The sequence below is a fragment of the Nematolebias whitei genome, chromosome 7 (assembly GCF_014905685.2).
Source record: "Nematolebias whitei isolate Nwh7 chromosome 7, NemWhi1, whole genome shotgun sequence".
NCBI classification, from domain to species: domain Eukaryota; kingdom Metazoa; phylum Chordata; class Actinopteri; order Cyprinodontiformes; family Rivulidae; genus Nematolebias; species Nematolebias whitei.
This window is the reverse complement of record NC_056504.1, coordinates 31593450-31613183: the sequence shown is the minus strand read 5'-3', so window position 1 is coordinate 31613183 and position 19734 is coordinate 31593450. Positions and strand designations below refer to the sequence as shown.

General features: G+C 40.1%; 1 protein-coding gene across 1 annotated transcript; it reads right to left on the bottom strand.

The window, feature by feature from the left end:
• Positions 1-9432: 9432 nt before the first annotated feature.
• LOC119412398 lies at positions 9433-13539 on the bottom strand. The gene is made up of 3 exons (XM_037679397.1): positions 13508-13539; positions 12894-13043; positions 9433-10677 (listed from the first exon to the last, which is right to left on the bottom strand). Exons 2-3 carry the CDS (start codon positions 13039-13041, stop codon positions 9620-9622), a joined length of 1206 nt encoding a protein of 401 aa, XP_037535325.1. The 5' UTR covers positions 13042-13043; positions 13508-13539; the 3' UTR covers positions 9433-9619.
• Between the last annotated feature and the right edge of the window lie 6195 nt (positions 13540-19734).

Here is a 19734-nt window from a genome sequence, read left to right as displayed (position 1 = left end):
ATAATTCACTCAGTTTCTCAGATATTGATTTAAATTTGGGGTAGCGGTAGCTCAAAAATGTCCCCAAATTATACTTATACCAACATATATTTTAAAGTACTGTAGCGTATTGCATTTTATATTAAATTGTAATTCATGCATTGGCATAGTGTTGTAGTGTAGTATTGTATAATGTAAAGTACTGTAGTGCATTGTTTCATATTACATGGGTAGCCCGGTTCAGGCAGTGGTTAGGTGCACCTCACAGGAAGAAAGTTGCAAGTTCGCCTCTCGCCTGTGGCATTTCTGGGTGGAGTTTGCATGTTCTTGTGTGCACGAGTAGGTTTTTCCTCAGTACTCTGGTTTCTTCCTACAGACCAAACATATGCATAAGTTCATTGGTAACTAAATTGTCTCTAGGTGAGAGTGTGAATGCTCCTCTCCTTTGTCTCTATTCTGTAATGGACTTTTGACCTGTCCATGGTATACCCCACCTCTCCCACAATGACTGCTGTCGTAGGCACCAGCTCCTTTACAATCCTCAACGGAAAAGTGGGTAAAGAAAATGTTTAAATGGACGGATCATTCATAACGCCATTTACAAGGTTTGACCAAAAGGTCTTTGACTTTATTCCTTTTCAACACAAGATGATTTAAATCTAAAAGTCTGACAAGAATGACGGCAGGCGATAAACATTCCTTCAACAAATAGTCCCTTACTTTTGAGAAGGGTTCACCTAATTTTGTAAAACCTGAGACATTCAAAAACTATTCCAGTAAATGGATAAAGGATTTTCTTTCAGCTGAAATCATGTGCATGTAATAGTCATCAGTCGTGAGTGAGTTTAAGCAAATTACTGTGAAAACAAGAGCTTTAGTTGAAACAAAATCCCAAAATGTAACATTTGAGAAGAAGATGAGGACTTTGCCTCTGCTTGTTCATACTTGATGCAGCTCAGTGAGACTTTCAGGCTACATATTTTAGTTCAGAAGAGCCTAACTCCCAGCCCAGTTCTGTTAAGCTACCCAGCTGGGAGGTGGGAAACTGTTCAGATATATATTTTCTCCATTACTCAGTATTTGGCAATCGTCACAGACTCAGGCGTGTAACATAATGAGTGAAAGAGACATCTTCTGGAGTTCAGTGTTGTCTCGCTGCTGCCAACAAGTCCCATTCATGTACTGAAAACTGAAAATACTAAACCATGGCAGAAAGTTGATCTCTGAATCAAGCGTTGCATCAAAAACCCTGAGAGTCCACTAGTGTAACCATTCCCTACTGCTTTATTTCACACATCAAAGCAGTTGTGTCTTGTTGCATCATGATTACAGCTGTTCCACTACAAACTGTTTGAAACAAGGTGCCATTTATTCTGAGCCCAGCCTCACAATTTCAATCTGAGTACTTCTCTATCCTGGGATTTTAACAGAGGAGAATGTGGCCTGTCTTGTAATAGATGTTTTAGACCTGAGGGGAAAGTGTCCATTAAAGAGGCACTGAACCCATCATCGTATCTGATTCCAGTCTTTTTGGCCCTCCTGAGGCAAGAGTGGCATGTTTCTAATCTTGTAAGAGATGAAAAGGAAAACAAAAAGGGAGCCTTACTTTTTGAACAAGAACTTCAGTTTTAACGTGGCACAAACACAGTCGTCGTCCGAGTGTTTCAGGATTATTTACTGGGTTTGGTCACCTAGGACTGGGGGCTCGTGATTCCATCGTAGAAATGATATAATCCGACAGAGGCTGAATTATCATCCCAGTGCAGAAAATATTCACTCAGTAATCATCAAAGTATGTTATCACACACATGACGAGGTCTGAGTCATAGCTCAGTTTACCGTTTCCTAAATGTGAGTTTTCTTTTAATTAACGCTATAGATGTTTTTGGATATTGAGGTAATTGGACAAAACCAATGTTTTGAAGGCATTCATTTGGACAGTCAATATCTTGTGACATCTATATAACTAAAGGGATTAAAGGAAATATAATCAATACCTTACCTGTTGTAAATAGCTCTTTTAATAATCTGTTGGAAGAAATGGAGTTTAAATCAGAGACTATGTCTGACTGGATCCAAGAACTTAGCTGCAATACATAATAATGGGACATATAAGGTTCTTACCTGGAGTTTATCTGGTAACTATTAGACCAGTACTATCAATGTGTATCCTGATGCATGCTCAATAATCCAGGTAGAAAAATCTAAAAAAGTTAAATCTGGTCCTCTGGACATTCAAAAAAACCCAAAACAAAGCAAAACAACAAAAAATCTAGAAACGTTTCGTCTCTCGTCCGAGAGACTTCTTCAGTCTGAGGTGCTGTTTTCAGCTCAGTCTCTTAAATAGCACCTTCTCAGAGTGGATCAACCAGTTTTGCTGCTGACAACCAAAACCAACTGATCCATCCCATCCTTCTTGAGCATGTGATCAGTTGGTTTTGGTTGTCAGCAGCAAAACTGGTTGATCCACTCTGAGAAGGTGCTATTTAAGAGACTGAGCTGAAAACAGCACCTCAGACTGAAGAAGTCTCTCGGACGAGAGACGAAACGTTTCTACATTTTTTGTTGTTTTGCTTTGTTTTGGGTTTTTTTGAATGTCCAGAGGACCAGATTTAACTTTTTTAGATATCAATGTGTACCTGATCCTTACTAGGAAGATAACGGGTACAAGTCTGGTACTTACTGTGTTTGTACCTGTCATGCCCTTGGTACTTACCTTGTGTGTAACTACCTGGTACCTACAAAACAGTACATACTTGTTAAGTATCAGGTAAGCACTTGGTACATACCAGGCTGGATTATGAATTGCTACTAGAAATTTAACAGTGATTCATGTGAACACAATTTTTTTAATGTGTGTACTAAATTTTGCATTACACTTTAATTTACAGGGAATTCTGTTATTGTTTACAGCACAAACAGCAGCCGCAGCTAGCTGGTGACTTTCTGTTGTCAGGGGAATTTCCTGCAGGAACAATATAATAAGTGTTACGTCCCAAATAAAAAATAAAAAAGGGCACAACATATTTAAGTAGGACACAGACTCAAACATGAGGGTTCAAACATTCTTTTTATTTTTGTCCTTATTCTCTTCATGTTTTTCCTTGAAACTGTGTTAAACTGGATTCCTGGGTTAATGTAAAATTAAAGGTATGGGTCCTTAAAATAGTGTTTGCATGAACTGACATGAAATCTTTGAGGTTGGAGTTATTTTAGGGCAACAGTAATCCACTTAATCCACTATGATCTTTGTCCTGTTTAGATTAGCCATTAGCTTGTCAGTCCTGTCAAAATTAAACTCAAAGACCTATCTGCAGCAGGTAAGATATTAAATGTTCATAAACTTAAACCTACATTAAAAGGTCTGAACTAACACTTTAACAAGTTTTATGAACAAAGTATCAATAATTAGTATTTATTTCTGACATATATGACACTTGTCAGTACCATCATTAAGGTACACAATTTCAAACACATTCATCTATTAGATAAACAATGAGCTGTTAACCCCTCGAGCTTCCCTTTAACTCAACATCGTTTCTCCTTTTGGTTCAACACACATTTTACATCTTGTAAAAAAAAAAACAGTTCAAACCTTGGTTGTTAGAAGTGTGACAAATTTTCATTCGTATTGCGTCTGAGAATTTAAAGCAGACAATTTACCGTAAGTCGTGTGGGTGAATCAGAGGGTTAGTCAACCAGTGGGCTGAACTGAAATCACTTGTGGGTGTCTTGTTAATACCATAAATAACACGTTTTGAGAGAAAAATATTGACGCTTTACAATATTGGACCACAGCGTCGCCTCAAAAAGTACCAAGCTTGTGACACTGCAATAAAAACCAGTGGAGATGTAGATAGTCAAGAGAAGTAGTTACAACAAAGAGGAGTGCAAGCTTGTATGAACCAAGCAGGAAAATATAAAATGCACCACTGTCAGCTGCTCAAAGTCACTCGCTTAAATAAAACCTATACAGCCTTATCACTTTCTTAAAAAAAAAACTTACAAAAAGTACAAGTGCACTTCATGACCCTTATCAAGCCCATTTTACAATTATTGAAACAAAATTTCTGTAATTTTATTGAATAAAATAATATAAACTAAGATATAATCAATAAATCAGCTTTGAGTTTATGTTGTAGGTAGAAATTATAAGAGAAAAAGGCAAAAATGTATCTTTTTTTTTGCCTGTCTGTCGGTTACCAAAGTATCAACTCGATTCAAAATGGCCACCACAGCCAACTGTAAAATACAAAAATTGCTATAACGCAGCCAATTTTATAGATGTTGAGGTAATATTTAATGTGGTCGTAGTTGATACTAATCAACAACGCACTCTAAGAGATAAGAAATCACACGGGTTGTTTAAAGAGAAGTTCCTCAGCGTGACCTCAGTAAGTAAGAAGAACCTTCAGGAGGATTAATCCTCTCAAAGCCACTGACCCAGACAACATCCCTGGGAGTATGCTGAGAGACTGTGCTGATCGGCTCTGTGAGGTGCTGATCAATATCTTGAACTCTTCCCTCACCCTGGCAACTGTTCCCACCTGCCTGAAGACCGCTACTATCATTCCAATGACTACCTGCCAGTAGCCCTCACCCCGATAGTCACTAAATGCTTTGAAAGACTGGTCATGACCCACATCAAAGCTACCATCGACATCAGTGAGGATCCACACCAGTATGCATACCGCGAGAATCGATCAACAAAGGATGCCATCTCTGTGGTCTACACTGCTCTCAACCACCTGGAGCAGAAGGACTCCTACATCCATATACTCTGTGTGGACTTCACATCTGCCTTCAATACCAGGATTCTCCAGAACCTGATGGACAAATTACCAGTACTCACACTAGGACTAAGCCCCTCTTGGGTCCTAGACTTCTTACAAACAGTCTGCTGTCTGTGAGGATCCACAACTTCTCCTCCTCCACCATAACCCTCAGCACTAGCTCTCCTCAGGGCTGTGTGTTGAGCTCCTCCTGTTCACTCTGCTCACATATGACTGTGCACCTACCCATCTAGGCTATCATAGTAAAGTATGCAGATGATACAGTGGTGGTGGGATGCATCACAAACAACGATGAATCCAGCTACAGGCAGGAGGTGGAACACCTGGAGAGCTGGTGCAGGAAGAACAACCTCTGCATCAATGTGAAGAAGATGAAGGAGATGATTGTGGATTTCAGGAGCAACCCCCCCCCCCCCCCCTCCCCGCATAGTCAGTCTCTCCACCATCACAGACATCTACACCACCAGATGCAGGAAGAGAGCCACCTGCATCATGAAGGACCCCACTCACCCAGCACAGACACTTTTTGCCCTGCTCCCCTTAGGCAGGAGGTTGAGGAGCATAAAATGTAGAACCACTAGTCTGAGGAACAGCTTCTACCCTGAGGCTGTTAGACTCATGAATCTCTAACCAGAAAAATCCCTGTAATCACACTTTAATGTTTAGATTTGACACTTTATCTGTGCTGCTGATTATCTATGCTGCTGATTTCTTACCCATAAGCTGATATTTTCATACCCATCACACAACAGACTCATGTTCAGGCTGCTGGTTAATACACCATATTATATTATATTATATTATATTATTATTGTTTAGAGTATATCCTCAATATATTTTTACTATATTTCAGAGTAATTGGGACCTTGAGTACCCAATTTCATTCCACCTCATTCATCATTTGTGATGCAAATGACAATAAAGTAACCTTGAACCTTGTTTTATTTAAAAGTTTATCATTAACTGTTGGAGTCACTCAGCTAATTTTACAGATTTTGAGTTAAATTTAAGTGAACTACATATCCCTTTAAATGCCATTTTTATCTTCCTTTCAACCAAAACCACTGAAAGGATTTGCTCTTGTTACACTGCGAGTCTCAGAAAGCTGTGTCTCTTTTCAAGTGATCTCGCAAAGCTGGAAACCGAAGCGTTCGTCTGCACAAGTCTCAGCATTTCTCCAGCAGAAGCCTCGTGGCTCGATCAAAGGTGACTCAGCCTGCAAACATTATCCTTCTCATACATCTCCTGTTACCTGCTGAAAGCTCTGCAAACTGTAGGAGCTTCAGGGCCTGTTCTGTAGCAGAGTGCCACCTGCTGTTCATTAGTGTTTTTACTCATATGCAATACTTATCACTTTTTTAATCTCTCGGTCCAGTTTCCGTCTCATTCTTTTGTATTATCTTACAGAAAAAGGGCAAACTTATAGAAAATAGCCTGAATTCCCTGAAACGTTTTACTTTTTTGTTCTTTATATTGCGCAACCATTCAACAGTTTGCTAAATTGCCTTCATGTGCAAGTCACAAAGATAAGCTTTCACACCCACAACTCTATTTGATGTGTTACCATGGAAACGATTAGTAACAAGAAGACAAACAGCAGACGAACCTGCCACTTACTGTTTGCAGACATAAAAAAACAAGTGGGTTCCAGCTGCGTTTGCATCATCTTTCGAAATCAGTTTTCTTCTGAGTTTGCGTGTATTTATTTTTATCTTCCAGTAAAATTTAGTAAAAATGTAAACTACACAAGCAGGGCTTTCCTGATAAAAACAGCTCAAATTCAGGAAGAAGTCCTCTTGTTTGTGAAGGAACTAGGGGTAACTTTACATCATGGGCTCCAGATGAAACAAGACGTTGACCTTGTTTGTGGGACAGACACTTAAGGTCAAGGTTTATTTATTGTCATTCTCATCAATTGTGGTACATGTGGTGGAATGGAATTGTGTACACAGGGTCCCAATTACATCCAACAAATGTATAAAATGTAAAATATATGTTGGGGTGTGGTGGCGCAGAGGTTAGAAGATGGGCCTGTGATCGGAAAGTCGCAGGTTCAATTCCCGATACGTCAACATCACCCTCACTCGCCCCACTCTGGGCCCCTGAGCAAGGCCCTTAACCCCCACCATCTGCTCCCTAAACAGGTCTCTCTTGAAAATGAGTTATCGTGACTCAATGAGACTTCCTGGATAAATAAAGGGTAAATGACAAAAATGAAAATAAAAGAGTAATAAGATCTAAGATATGAACTATAGAAATGAGCTAAACTAAGAATACACTAAACACTAATAGTAAAACAATACGCCGAACAACAGCTTAGTTGAAACTATATATATATATATATATATATATATATATATATATATATATACAAAGTATATATATGCACACACACACAATAGAAGAGTGCAAGAATGCTGCCCACCTTATCTTAAGATAAAACGTCATAAACGATGTTGTTCATCTGAAGTAGTTATCAAAATTATTTGATCCTCAGATCTCACTTTTATTAGAAAATGAAAAGAAACAAACATGCAACACAATTAACATTACACACGTTATTTAGAACATATTTTCTGTGATTCTCTACATTTTAATCTTGGACCTCACGTGTTTTCGTGCGCAGACTGAGTTCTGTGAAACTTGAAATACTTTTGGGTGTAATAAACTGAACCAGAGTTTCTTTGTTGAAAAGTTTAGAGGTTAGAAGCAGAGCAGAAAGTCCCTGACCTGTGCACAAGTAAAGACTTTGAATACAAGCAGGCTGAGTTTGGATAACCTTTTAGATCAGGGATTACAGCTGGATAATCTCAGTAAACAGATCAAACTAAGACACCCACACCTTAGACCCCAACCTGTGTAGAACCTGGTTGATGCTTTTGCAAGAACCATTTAGAGAGCTCTCCAACTTCATCGTTGTTGCAACAACTTGTTGCCAAGTGACTTGGAAAAACATACTACAAGGCTTTTTTTTTGTTAGTAATTATCACAACCAGAAAAAAAAAAAGTCAAGGAAGGTGTAATGTGGTAACTGGGCTGTAAAAGTTAGTTTTAAACAATCAAAGTACACTAACGTAGTCATTGTTTAAAACTTTGTATTTTGAAGTGATCAGAGTTGAAACTTTCTGCATATTTGAGCTCATTTAGTTGCACTTTTATGTTAATGTTGTTTCTTGCTAACGTGTCACAGGTCACTCAATTTATTACTTTTGTCCTGTTAACACAGATTCTTAGACGTTATTTGATTACATCGAGTTGATCTACATCCGTAAGTTTTAAATAGAAAGGCCACAGCTTTAGTTGGTGACTTCCTGCTTCGGCCTTTATCAGCAATTTTCATTTTAACATTTCTGTAATTGTTATTTTATATCTGATAACACTCTTAATTTTTGGGCATTCCTGGATTGTTTTGTTTATTAAATTAATTAATCTAACTTGATACATTGATAAAGAAAATTAGTTTCCCCTTTTAATTTTACATTTCAATGTCCGTTTTCTCCCTTCTGTTTTTGTGAACGCTTCATTTTTAGAATCAAACCAGTTTCTCTTCACATTGAAGGATTATTAGGCAATTTATTAATTTGATTAACAAGCTTGTATGTACAGACAAATACATTTATTGGTATCTTTACAGCTCAAAACAATACATTTCTCATGAAAAGTGGTTAATTTAACAGAAATTGCCCAGTGTATATCTGGATTAGTTTTAGTTTGTGATAAAGAAAATTAATTATGAAAAAAAAAATGTTTGCAAAGATGTGCCTTGAAGCTTTTTGTCAGTCATCTGGCCTGTTTAAAGAGACAAACAGCCGCAGTATTGTTGGGTATCATTGCAGGAACCACATTGAACATGGAACAGAGAATGTGAGTGCTGTCTGAGGAGCTCGGAGAGAACATTAGATATTCATGTTAAAAGATAAAGACTGCAAAACAATCTCAAAGCAGCTTCATGTTTCTTTGACCACAGCTGCCACGATTATTCCAAAGTACAAGGTTCATGGGTCTACAGCCAAACTCGTAGAAGGTGGACGCAAGAGAAAACGCTACCCCATGTTAAATCAGACCTATAATGTGGATGGCAGAACAAAAGGACTAATGAAACCTTCCAAACTGAACTCCAAGGTGAGAGATGTTGTATTTTTATTTTTTTTTTTTAAATTGCACCAGTCATCACAAAAGAAGAAGATCCAGGAGGACTCCACTTTGACGGTAAAACAATAAAGTCACATGGGAATTCACAAACATTGTTGTCGTGCTCTTAAGTTTTTGACTAATGCAACAAAACTAACTTTTTGGCAGTCTCATCATATTTTTCCATTATTTTGGAAGGATACCAACAAGTTTTAGAACTTTAACAGATTTTAATACATTTATTGGTCATAAAGGCAAGAAGAGAACAGTTTGTACATCAATGATTTGAATATAGCTCATTTGAGAGATGGGAAAAAAAAAACGTGCCGTTTCAAGTCGCTACAAGTTTTTATTGCACCGGTTTTTATGTTTTGCAGCAGACACGCTATGAATGTCAAGATACTGTTTTCTCTCAGAATCAATGGTATCTAAACTGCAGGTCTGTTTTGTAACCCGTTGTGTAAAAACAAACATCTGAAGAAAACTGATGCTCTGAAGAGTTCAAAGATGCCTTCCAGCCATCTGTTCCACTCGGGTTTAGAGCCCATGCACGCTTCAACCTGCCTCTCAGGACCTTTCAGTAGTTTCCAAGTATTTTTCCTTCCATGTGAATAGCTGCTAAGCAAAGTGTAATTATTCTCCTTTCAAAGCAGCATTAACAGGTATACCTACCTTCAAGTCTACACTCCATTTTTTACATCACATGACCGTTTGTTTTAAACTTGCATCACACTGTGACAAGTTGCTGTGTCTCTGATATTTGATGCAGATGAGAGTAAAGATCTGATGCACCGATCCAGCACAAAGTCAATAGTTCTGATCAGAAGAATATTCACGCTGAGGTTGAAGGGCAGCATGAAAATGGAAAGCACGCTCACTAACCCCATTATCAAATTCTCCTCGGGGCTTGGAAAACCCCACAGCCGCCATCCACACATGTGACGAGAGTCCAAATGCTCTTCTCTAATAAATGTCAAAGGTACGTGTTTCTTCGTCCTCTCGTGCTCCTGTATACTCCTCTTTTCAGACGAACAAGTGGCGACGAGGACAAAATTTCCATGGTGACGCATCAACATCTGCATGCTCTTGCAGGAATGTGCAGAGTTACCCGTGCAGCTGCTCTCCGTTTCCTCCGGCTCTGCCACCGGCGCCCCAGGGTGCGCAGGCCTAAGGGGTGCAGACAGTGCTGGAAGAAGGTTTAGCCTGCAGCAGCTACATGGGTTCTTGTCATTAGGTTTCTGCGTCTGTGCAGGGACTTGGCATCGTTTTTGCAGGCAGCTGTTCATGGTCACAAGGATCACGAAGAGAAAAAGGATACCCCAGCAGAGATTTATTGGCAAGGGACTTAATGCGTTAGGCAGACATCTGACAAGAGAGTTGGTTGTGTGCAAACAAACAGCAGCCCATATTTCCTCCATCTTCCAGTGCCAGCTGACACTCAGGGCGGAGATGAACCACACAGACAGGCAGCAGAAGAAGCCGACAACTTGATGCAAGCTCCTGTTGTCTTCCTTCGCCTCTTTGGCATTTCCATCCAGAACGTACCGACCCTGACCATCGACGCCCACCGTCTGGCTCTCTGTCCTGTGATCGACAGAGAGGTGAGGCCACAGCAGTCTGATCAGGCTCTCCAGAGCAATCAGAAATGTGGTCAAGAGCAGCACGGCTCCGTAGGTGTGGCTGAGGAAGAGCAGGAAGCGCAGGGCGATGACATCACCCGGTGGGCTCACGTCAGTCACCCAGGACTTAAAGACGCAAAGGAGACTCAAAAAACCTGTGGGAACAGAAATCATAGTGTGACTTACTCTGAAAGTAATTCATGACAGTCGTCTTAGAGAAGTCTCTTCAGAACACCCCCCCAAACTATTTATTAAAGTTAAACCTGAACAGCCAGCAACTATTAAAAAAGTTTACGATTTGTAAGAAGTTGAGCTGTGTCCAAGTGGCACCCGCCCTGCAGCGTCTCTGGTCAAGAATCTACTCCAGTGGAAGGCATAGTCAGAAAGATGCAGAGAATGTGCAGAATACACCCAGACACTGGAGGATGACACGGGAGTGGATTTTCACTCCTGTCCTGTCCCACTCCTGGTAACTCCTGCTCCCATTCTGAATGACTCCCACTCCTGTACCACTCCCATTTTTTTCCCTCTTCATTTAGTCTTTAGGAAATGAATTGAATTTGAATTGATTTTCTACCCATTCCTTTTTATATTATTTTGTGTTCTACAGTTTTATTTCAAAACATATGACAACAGGAACAGTTTATCTGTGGTGAAATAAGGAGGCATTAATCCAAACAAAAACCTTCACTAAAGGTCACAAAACAGTCCCTATAAAAAAAGGTTTGTAAGCTCAATAATCCAGGTAGATAACAACAAAACTGGTTAAATATCATCTGGACCAGTTTCTTAATATGAAAATGTGAAATGTGTGATTCAACATTTTTTTGTCAGGTCATCTGGACAGTTTCTTTTTTGTGTGCTGAAACGGTTCACCTTTGATCCAGAAGGCTTCATCAGTCAAGGAAACACACAACAAAACTGATTCTTCCCCCAACAGCTTACTCCAAAGTGGAACAAACCAGTTATGTTGGTGCTAAGATGGTCTCTTGGCACGCCCCCTCCTCCATTGCCGTCCCTCTTCTTTGTTGACAGTCGTGTCAAACTGGTTGAAAACAACAAAGTCTATGCTCAATAATCCTGACTGAAAAATGTTGGATTGTATACCTGGATTATTGAGCATGGACTTTGTTGTGGTTCCTATAGTTTTTTTTTACGGAGGATCAGCTGCTGAGTCCCTGTTGCTAGCTCTTCTGGAGGTCAATTACAGTAAAAAACAAACAAAACAACAACAACAGTACATGGGTCACACCATGAACCCAAACATAACATATAAAGTTGCATTTACTAACTTATTGATCAATTGTTTCCTTTAAACAATGACATTACTGTCATGTTTCAAATTGATTAAACAAAAATAAATAAATAAATACATAAAATGTACCAAGCAAAAGAACTCAACAAATAAAAATGCTTAAAGGCATTATTATACATTGGATGACGTCCTCAAGAAGTTCACAATAGGCAACAAGCTCGTTTCTACGATGTAGCTCACCAGACCAGCGCATCGACTGGAGTATTGAAAGTCTAGTATTCCAGAGTGAAGGTTATTGAAAGAAAACTACAAAATAGTGACGCCTGTCCAAAGTATTTTATTTTTTCATTTTATTTTTTGTCCTATTAGATGGTTCCCGCTCCTGTCTGGTCCCGTTAACTTTTTGTCCTGTCCCATCCCAATCCTGTGAGTTATATTAAAGTTGACTCCTGTCCTGCCAGAATCCCGTGACCCGCAGGATTCCTGGAATAAACGTCATCATCTACCAGACCCCTGCTTTCAGAGTCAAAATGACTCATAATGGATTACATTTTTTGTCAGTCATTTGCATCTGTAGCACTGAATTCAGCCATTTAGCTACAAAAACAGCCAAAACCTGATCAAATGCAGCTGCGATCACAAGAAGTGGCTATGTGCTGTCACTGCAGCCTTTTAAGACTAGTAAAGAGCAGTGAATCATCCTCTTACACCTCCTGTCCAGTTCCTGCAGTGTGTTATGAGCGTTCATGGGCGAGCAGGAACTCAAGCTTATTGTATTAAACGGTTTTGATGCCCTCAGCAGCTGAAAGCTTTAAATTTGTTTAATCTCTTTGATTAAGCAGCTGGGTGTGGTCAGAAGCAAGCTGGCTCTGTTGCACCTGTAACCACATCTGAGAAGGCTAAAACACCGAAGGTCAGCAAAACAGAACTCCAGAACATGATAAGCTAACTTAAGTTTTTTTTTTTTTGGACAGTATGTAGTGTATTAATAATCCAAACTGTGACTTCAAGTGACTTGTCAAAACACTTAGCTTTGGCAGGAAAACTGGCTGAACTGGCCGTGAAAACATTTAATTAGAGGCCTGCTGTGGGCAGGACACCTGGTCTTGTCCTCACCTGTAACCAGGAAGTCCGTGAAGATGAGGAGGCAGCAGCAGCAGAAGCTCACAGGACTGTGGGACGCAGCAAGCGAAGGCAGGAAGAGAAGACTGCAGGCCAGTTTACACGAACACAACACCACAGCTCTTTCTAACACACCATCCATGGCTGCAAGACAACAAACACAAAAAATATTTTTAATGAAGTTTTTTATTATTATTATTTTGTCTCATGCTGGAAGAGCTCAGCAATGTCAGTTAACACTGAACACCTTCAAAACAAGAAACACCTCCATGACATTTTATTCAAAGTATTTCACAAGCTCAGTGAACGCCCTCACAGTTTGTGAGACACATTTCATTGTGTACTTTGGTAATGAACATTAAGACTCTGCTAACAAGTCAAAAAGTCCAGCTGCCTGCCTGTCAGAGCTAAATTTAAATCAAACCAGCACTAATGAGGAAACTGTCTTCAAACCTGACAGGAACATGACCAGCCTGTATTTCTAGTTGACTTGTGTCACAAACCCCTGCCATGCTACTATAGAATCATGAAATTTAAAAATAATCTAGTGACATCAAGCAGGAACATTAAAATGAAGGAAAACTGCCATGAAGTTTATTCATTCTTACCTGTGCTCACAGGAGTAGAGCTGCATGTCAATACGAGCTTCAAATGCTTTCTTCACCTCCCTGTTTGCTCCACCCTCACAGGGATAATAAACCACCACCCCACTCCTCCTCCCATCACCATCCCTACACCTGGCCTGAGGAGGTGACAGCGCATGTGTGTTTCTAAAGGGTGCGCCCACTGTTTGTGCAAGCAAGAAAACCAGTCAAACCACCAACAAACTAATGCGTACATACCAAGTGTGTGTTTGCATTTGTGCCTGAAGAGAGACCTGCTGATATGAGCAGCATGAAAGACTTGCAGTGACAAACAGTTGCATTTCACCCAGTTTGTTCAGATTACAGTCTGGTGTTTAGTTTGCCGTGTAAAGAAGGGCTGCCATGGTTTTTGATGCCCTCCTGAAGACTGTTGTTCCCTTTCATGAATTATAAACATTTCCAATAACAGTTGTTGCTTCTCTCTGATGAATCTGAAAAATAATGTTCACACGGCTCCCAGTGAAATCTGGATTACTGGTACCCCAAGTTTCAGTTTTCAAAATGTGAAATGACAAGGAGAGCTCAGGAGAATCAGTTTACCGTAGTTTTCGCCGTATAAGTCACAGTTTTTTGGCATAAATTTGCACACTCTGCAACTTATACAGCGAAGCAATGTATTTGTATTTTTTTCTCCATATTTATAATAAATTTTTGACTGACATCTGACGTTTTCATTCATTCTGACATGGAAAATATTGAACACTACCATTTTCAGCCACTAGAGGGCACTTGAGTAAAATGGCAAGCCAAGTGTCTCATTAATCGGTAAAAGTGGCTATTAATGAGACAGTTTGCTTGCCATTCAGAGCCACCTTCGTCTCGCTTCAGAACTGGCACAAACGTCAAATCAGCTGCATTTCACTGCACCGCCCAGGTGAACTGCAGCTGATTTGACCATTAAAGTGCATTTATTAAGGAAAAGTTCGACTGAGACACACCTTTGCTATAATGGCGAGCAAACAAATAATTGTTTTTCGGTGGTTCCATCCATTATCTTTTACCCACTTCTTCCATTTTTGGGTCACGGGGGTCGCCGGTGCTCATGTCCAGCAATCACTGCGCGAGGGGCGGGGTACACCCTGGACAGTTCGCAAGTCCATCACAGGGCCACATAGAGACAAACAACCATTCTCTCTCTCACTCACACCTAGGGACAATTTAGAGTTACCAATCAGCCTAACATGCATGTTTTTGGTCTGTGGGAGGAAACTGGAGCACTCTGAGAAAACCCACGCATGCACGGAGAGAACATGCAAACTCCACCCAGAAAGCCCCCTGGACCGGGATTTGAACCAGGGACCTACTTGCTGAGAGGCAGCAGCTCTACCAGTTCTGCCACCGTGCTGCCTTTTGTCAGTGGTTACCTTGTTAACTTTCGAAGAAATGCACAGCGAGTCCTCCCTCTGCGTGCTCCCGCAGCCGCGAATCTGCTTTTGAAACGCAACTGATTTGACCATCAAAGTGCATTTATTAAGGAAAAGTTAAACTGAGACACACCTTTGCTACAATTTTGAGCAAACAAACGATTGTTTTTAAGTGTTAATCTTGTTAACATTTAGTTAAAGTCCTCCCGTGCATGCTCCCGCGGTCGCCATTTGGCAGCCAAATGTTTTTTGGCACAACACCGACCTACGTTTCCGGGTGGTCCACAGTGACGCATCATAGATGTGATGTATGCAGCGAAGCGACATGTATGGTGGAAAGTATGGTATATTCAAAGCAGGGGCTGATAAATCTATCGATCGTATCTAAAGGGTGAAATGATGACTTCAGCACCTGTTTCCTGTGAAAACAGATATTTCTTCTGATATCATTGTTTTAACTTCTGCATCTTGTTTACACAAAATTTAACGTTAAATGTGGGTTATGAACACAAAACTGATAAAACAAGCAGAGCCTTTATATAAACTATTCTTGACCCATGAGAACTTAAATGTGATCAATAAATGGATTTATCATTGTTTGTTGGGGTTTTTTGTTGTTGTTTTTTTGCTTTGACTTATTCTGCAAAGTAGAAAGATGTGAAGAGATCCAATGAGTTGTGTTTTGTTCAGTTTTCAAACTACACTCATCAACAGTTTATCACAATCCTCAGTTTTCAGACCCATTTGCAGGAAGGCAAGGAGAGCAGAAGTTTTTTAATAAGATAATTAATTTAACAACAAAACAAAAATGCTGGCGAGGCAGCAAAACTTACACGAGCCACGGGCGGACAGGAACAGGACAGAACAGTTTATCAGACGGGCAGGAACAGGACAGAACGGGTCAATCAGATAAACAGGGACAGGACCGAGCAGAACAGAGGAGGACCGGACCGTCTGTACACAGCATGAGTCTTAGTGGGGAAGAAGAGAGGTTTAAATAAGGCTGGGGCAGAGTGAGTGAAGAATGGCAGGGAACAACAGAGTGACAAACACAAGAAGCAGACAGAAGGGCAGATTATGTCACATTTTAACTCTGCATGTGCACATTTTCTGGAAAAGTGTCTGATTTTGTTATGTCCTTGGAATAAATTAAGTAGCTATTTCAGCTTTTTTTGTGTTAATGCAGTGCTGTTATGAAAACTGCATAAATTAATCTACTTACCACACACACACATTTGTGTTCTGTAGATACATCGTTAAACCCCAGAGCGGTTTCAATGGACCTTCCTAAACTGTGAGCATGGACCTCCAACTTTTGGCAGTGGGCTGAGCCACATAGGGCTCACATGTGCCCTACATTTCACAGCAGCTGGGCCCAATGTGGACGACCCAGTAGGTCTAGGGTCAAGCAGGCAGCTGGTGAAAAAAGTCATAATGTTGGGACAGATGAATGGGACACGTAGGAACATGCTTCTTTCCATGTTTTTGCATATTCTGGGCTGTGGTTAAACCAGGGGGAAACTGACATACTGTTCCCTCAGAGCCGGTTCTTAACAACTTTGTTCTACTTTGTACCTGCAATGAGCTTTTCTGTATTTTAGGAGTCCTATGTGTTCGATACTCTACACTTATTTATAACCAGGTTAAAAGAAGAGAGCTGTTTAAATGTCAGAAACAAAGAAAGCAGAAGCAGAAGCAGGTACATTTTGTGTAATGTAAACAAGAAACCACAAACATTTTTTCTAAATCTTGGGCTCATGATGTGAAACCGAGTTTCAACTGAAAAGCTGCATAATTCAAAGCTGATTCAAGCTGATTTTTGATTCAACCTACGAGTACTAATTTCAATATCAGTCAGCAGGGGCGATTCTAGAAGCTGACCTTTAGGGGGCTCAGCCCCCAGTAATGACATTAGCTATGTTTACATGCGCAGAATTCTTTGACCGGATTGAAATGTGTTCTGTTTGAATAATTCAATTGTATCGTTTACATGGGCACAATCTGTTCATGACTAGCGTTTACATGCAGCGGGCTTTGTTCTGAACAGCAGTACTGACATGTGCAGAGTGGTAAACTCTCATTACAAAAAACACAGAAGAAGAAGTTCTACTTCCGGGTGAACGTAAACAAACCTGAGCACCCAAAATGGACCCGCGACAGGTTTTAATGATGGTGGAGACGTTATTGCACTCCCTGACTGAGTTACAGGTGATAGAAATCATTTTGAGCTCTTTAAAAGTTTCTAGTAGAAATGTTGTGTCGCTCACCGACCAGTTTTACTTCCCTGACATGCTAATATTATTAGCGTTAGCCAGGTGGAAATGGCAAAGTCGCACATGCGCAGTCAGGTCAGTTTTTCACCATCAGATAAAAACGAACAGATCAAGCGTTTACATGCGCACCGAGCGCGTTTGGATCGGCGTAAACCACCCGTTTCGTTCTGATCACAAATTATATCGGATTGCGCCGAATACACAAAAAGTAACCCGAACGGAGTGTTTACATGACACTTTTATTCCGACCGGCCATTTGATCCGGTTACTTATGTCCATGTAAACATACCCAATGGCTCTTGGCTTGAACAACGTGGTGGCCATTGGTGTCAGAAGCATATGTGGGAGGGTGGGAGGTACTGGTGGTGGTGGTGGGGGAAGGGGTCTGGGAGTTCTCCCCCAGAAAATTTTGAATAAAGTAGCTGCTATTTCCTGCATTCTGATGTATTTTAACAGGTTGTTAAACATCTTGTTTACCTATATAAGTAAACACTTGATTCAACAACTATTTTAGAGAGTGACAAGAATAAGCGCTAAGCTAGCAGCATGCAACACAGACGCGATAGCTAACATGCTACAGATGTTGTGCTCTGCTTTACATTACACACCCTAATTAACACTTGGTACAAAATCAGTTTTGTGTTAACTGATCATAACAAACAAAGACTAAACGTATGCAACCATTAGTTGCAACATATACAGGTATATACATTTAAAACACACAAAGCAAAGCAAAACTAGCTTTCAGCATTAATCTTTAATTTAACCATTAAGCATACAATGTAATCATGACAGGAAATGGAGGATTTACCTGTAGGTACCTTCGTACAGATGAACGTGTGCTACTTCCTGTTTATCACTGGTGTAATCAGCTAATCATGAGGTCGGCTTTGTCTTCTTTTACATTTTTTCAGACTCAGTTTAGGTTTTGGAAATGGAATAAACTGTATTCTACCCTTTAAATCATTGTTATTCAACTAAACTATTCAGGGGGCCACAGTTATTGAAAGCCAGCAGCTCAGGGGCCTGACATCCAGCGATTAAAATCATTATGTAAATAAAACAAGTTTTACAATGATCTGTTACCTTTTAAATTTGTTCATTTTGTTGCATTGAATCATATACGCAATAAACAGAACCAAACCCAAACCCAGAACCACAAATATAATATAAAATAAAATAAAAATATTTTGTGGTTCTGGGTTTGGGTAAAATCGCCACAGTCCGTCAGAGTCCACTGTGTGCAAAGAAGCAGCGGAAGCTTTGAGGCAGAGTAAACTATACAGTGTACTTAGTCGTTGTACTCTAAAACGTTGAAGTGGTTACATAACAAACACAGATGGATGAATATCAGCTGGCTTGGGTCATTCTGTTTGTAACAAAATAAGTCATTCAATGAAAAACTCAACAATAAATGAAAAGTACTGTAAGGTTGAGAAAGCATAGATTGTTTTCAATTAAAGATTTCCCTTATGTGTTCTTTTTTTTTTTTTATCTAAAACATCTTCAAGATTATATATTATTATTTGTTTTTACCATAAGAATAAGTGCTCATGGAGGAAGCAATGGGTAAAACTTTTGTGTGCAAACACTTGACGGGGTACGAAAACAAATGTCAAGGACCACCACAGAGACAGACCCACTGTGGGTTGCCTGAAAAACATTATGGGGGTACAAATGGGAAAAACTGCTCTATACAAACTAGCCTATAGAGCTCATGAGGATTACTGTAACCCGGACGAGCCCCCAGATTATTGTGCCACACCTCAGTGGTGCTAGTTAGAACAATCAAGCAGACCAAAGTTGTTGCCTCTTTTACAGGTTTGCTTGTATGTTAGAAACCCAAAATTGAGCACCAAAGAGAAAATACTTTATGTGGGGTTTGCCTGACTGACATCTTGCTAGATTGTGTCTGATTTTTCCCAGATTATTGAACAGCTCCTGATGCATTCAGTGTCAATAAGTCCTCCTACTGAGCAGCTGAGGCTCTCTGGGCCTCTGCTGTGGGAGCAGTGCCCTCTGCTGACCTCAGCACAAACAGCATATTAGCAACCTGTCATCATGCTGCTGCAGCTGAGGATTACTCCTCATATTCACCATATGACACACACACAGGCTCATATAAAATCATAAATACTGAAAATAAGCAACAGTTTTTCTGTTGCAATGGGATATATTATAAGTAGTCCCTGTAAGGACATTAAAGTGGATCATTTTAAAGTCATTTTTTCATGATTTACCAGTCATGCAACAATAATATATTTTATTTCAACAAGTCCCCTAACCAACACACACACCTCATGCTTAGCGCAGGTTTTTTTTCTTTTTTTTTTACAAAGCTTCTGCAGAAAATGCGCACTTCTCAGCATCTGCCACGAAATCCAGTGTTGCAACCAGAAGCCCCAAAATGGGTTAAAAAATCCCTTTTTTTGCACGCAGTGTTTGTGCACGGAGCAGCTCCTCGCCTGTAGCACCCAGAAGTGAACAGCAGGCGACCCGGAAGGTTTGAAGTCTGACTGAAAGCGAGCAGAAAAAAAAAAAAAAAAAAAAAAAA

Bases quoted from the DNA above. Each gene is read 5' to 3' on its own strand.
- LOC119412398 (XM_037679397.1), bottom strand. From the start codon at position 13,041: ATGGATGGTGTGTTAGAAAGAGCTGTGGTGTTGTGTTCGTGTAAACTG. The intron at 10,678-12,893 runs GTGAGGACAAGA...CTGTTCCCACAG, and splicing joins CACGGACTTCCTGGTTACAG to GTTTTTTGAGTCTCCTTTGC.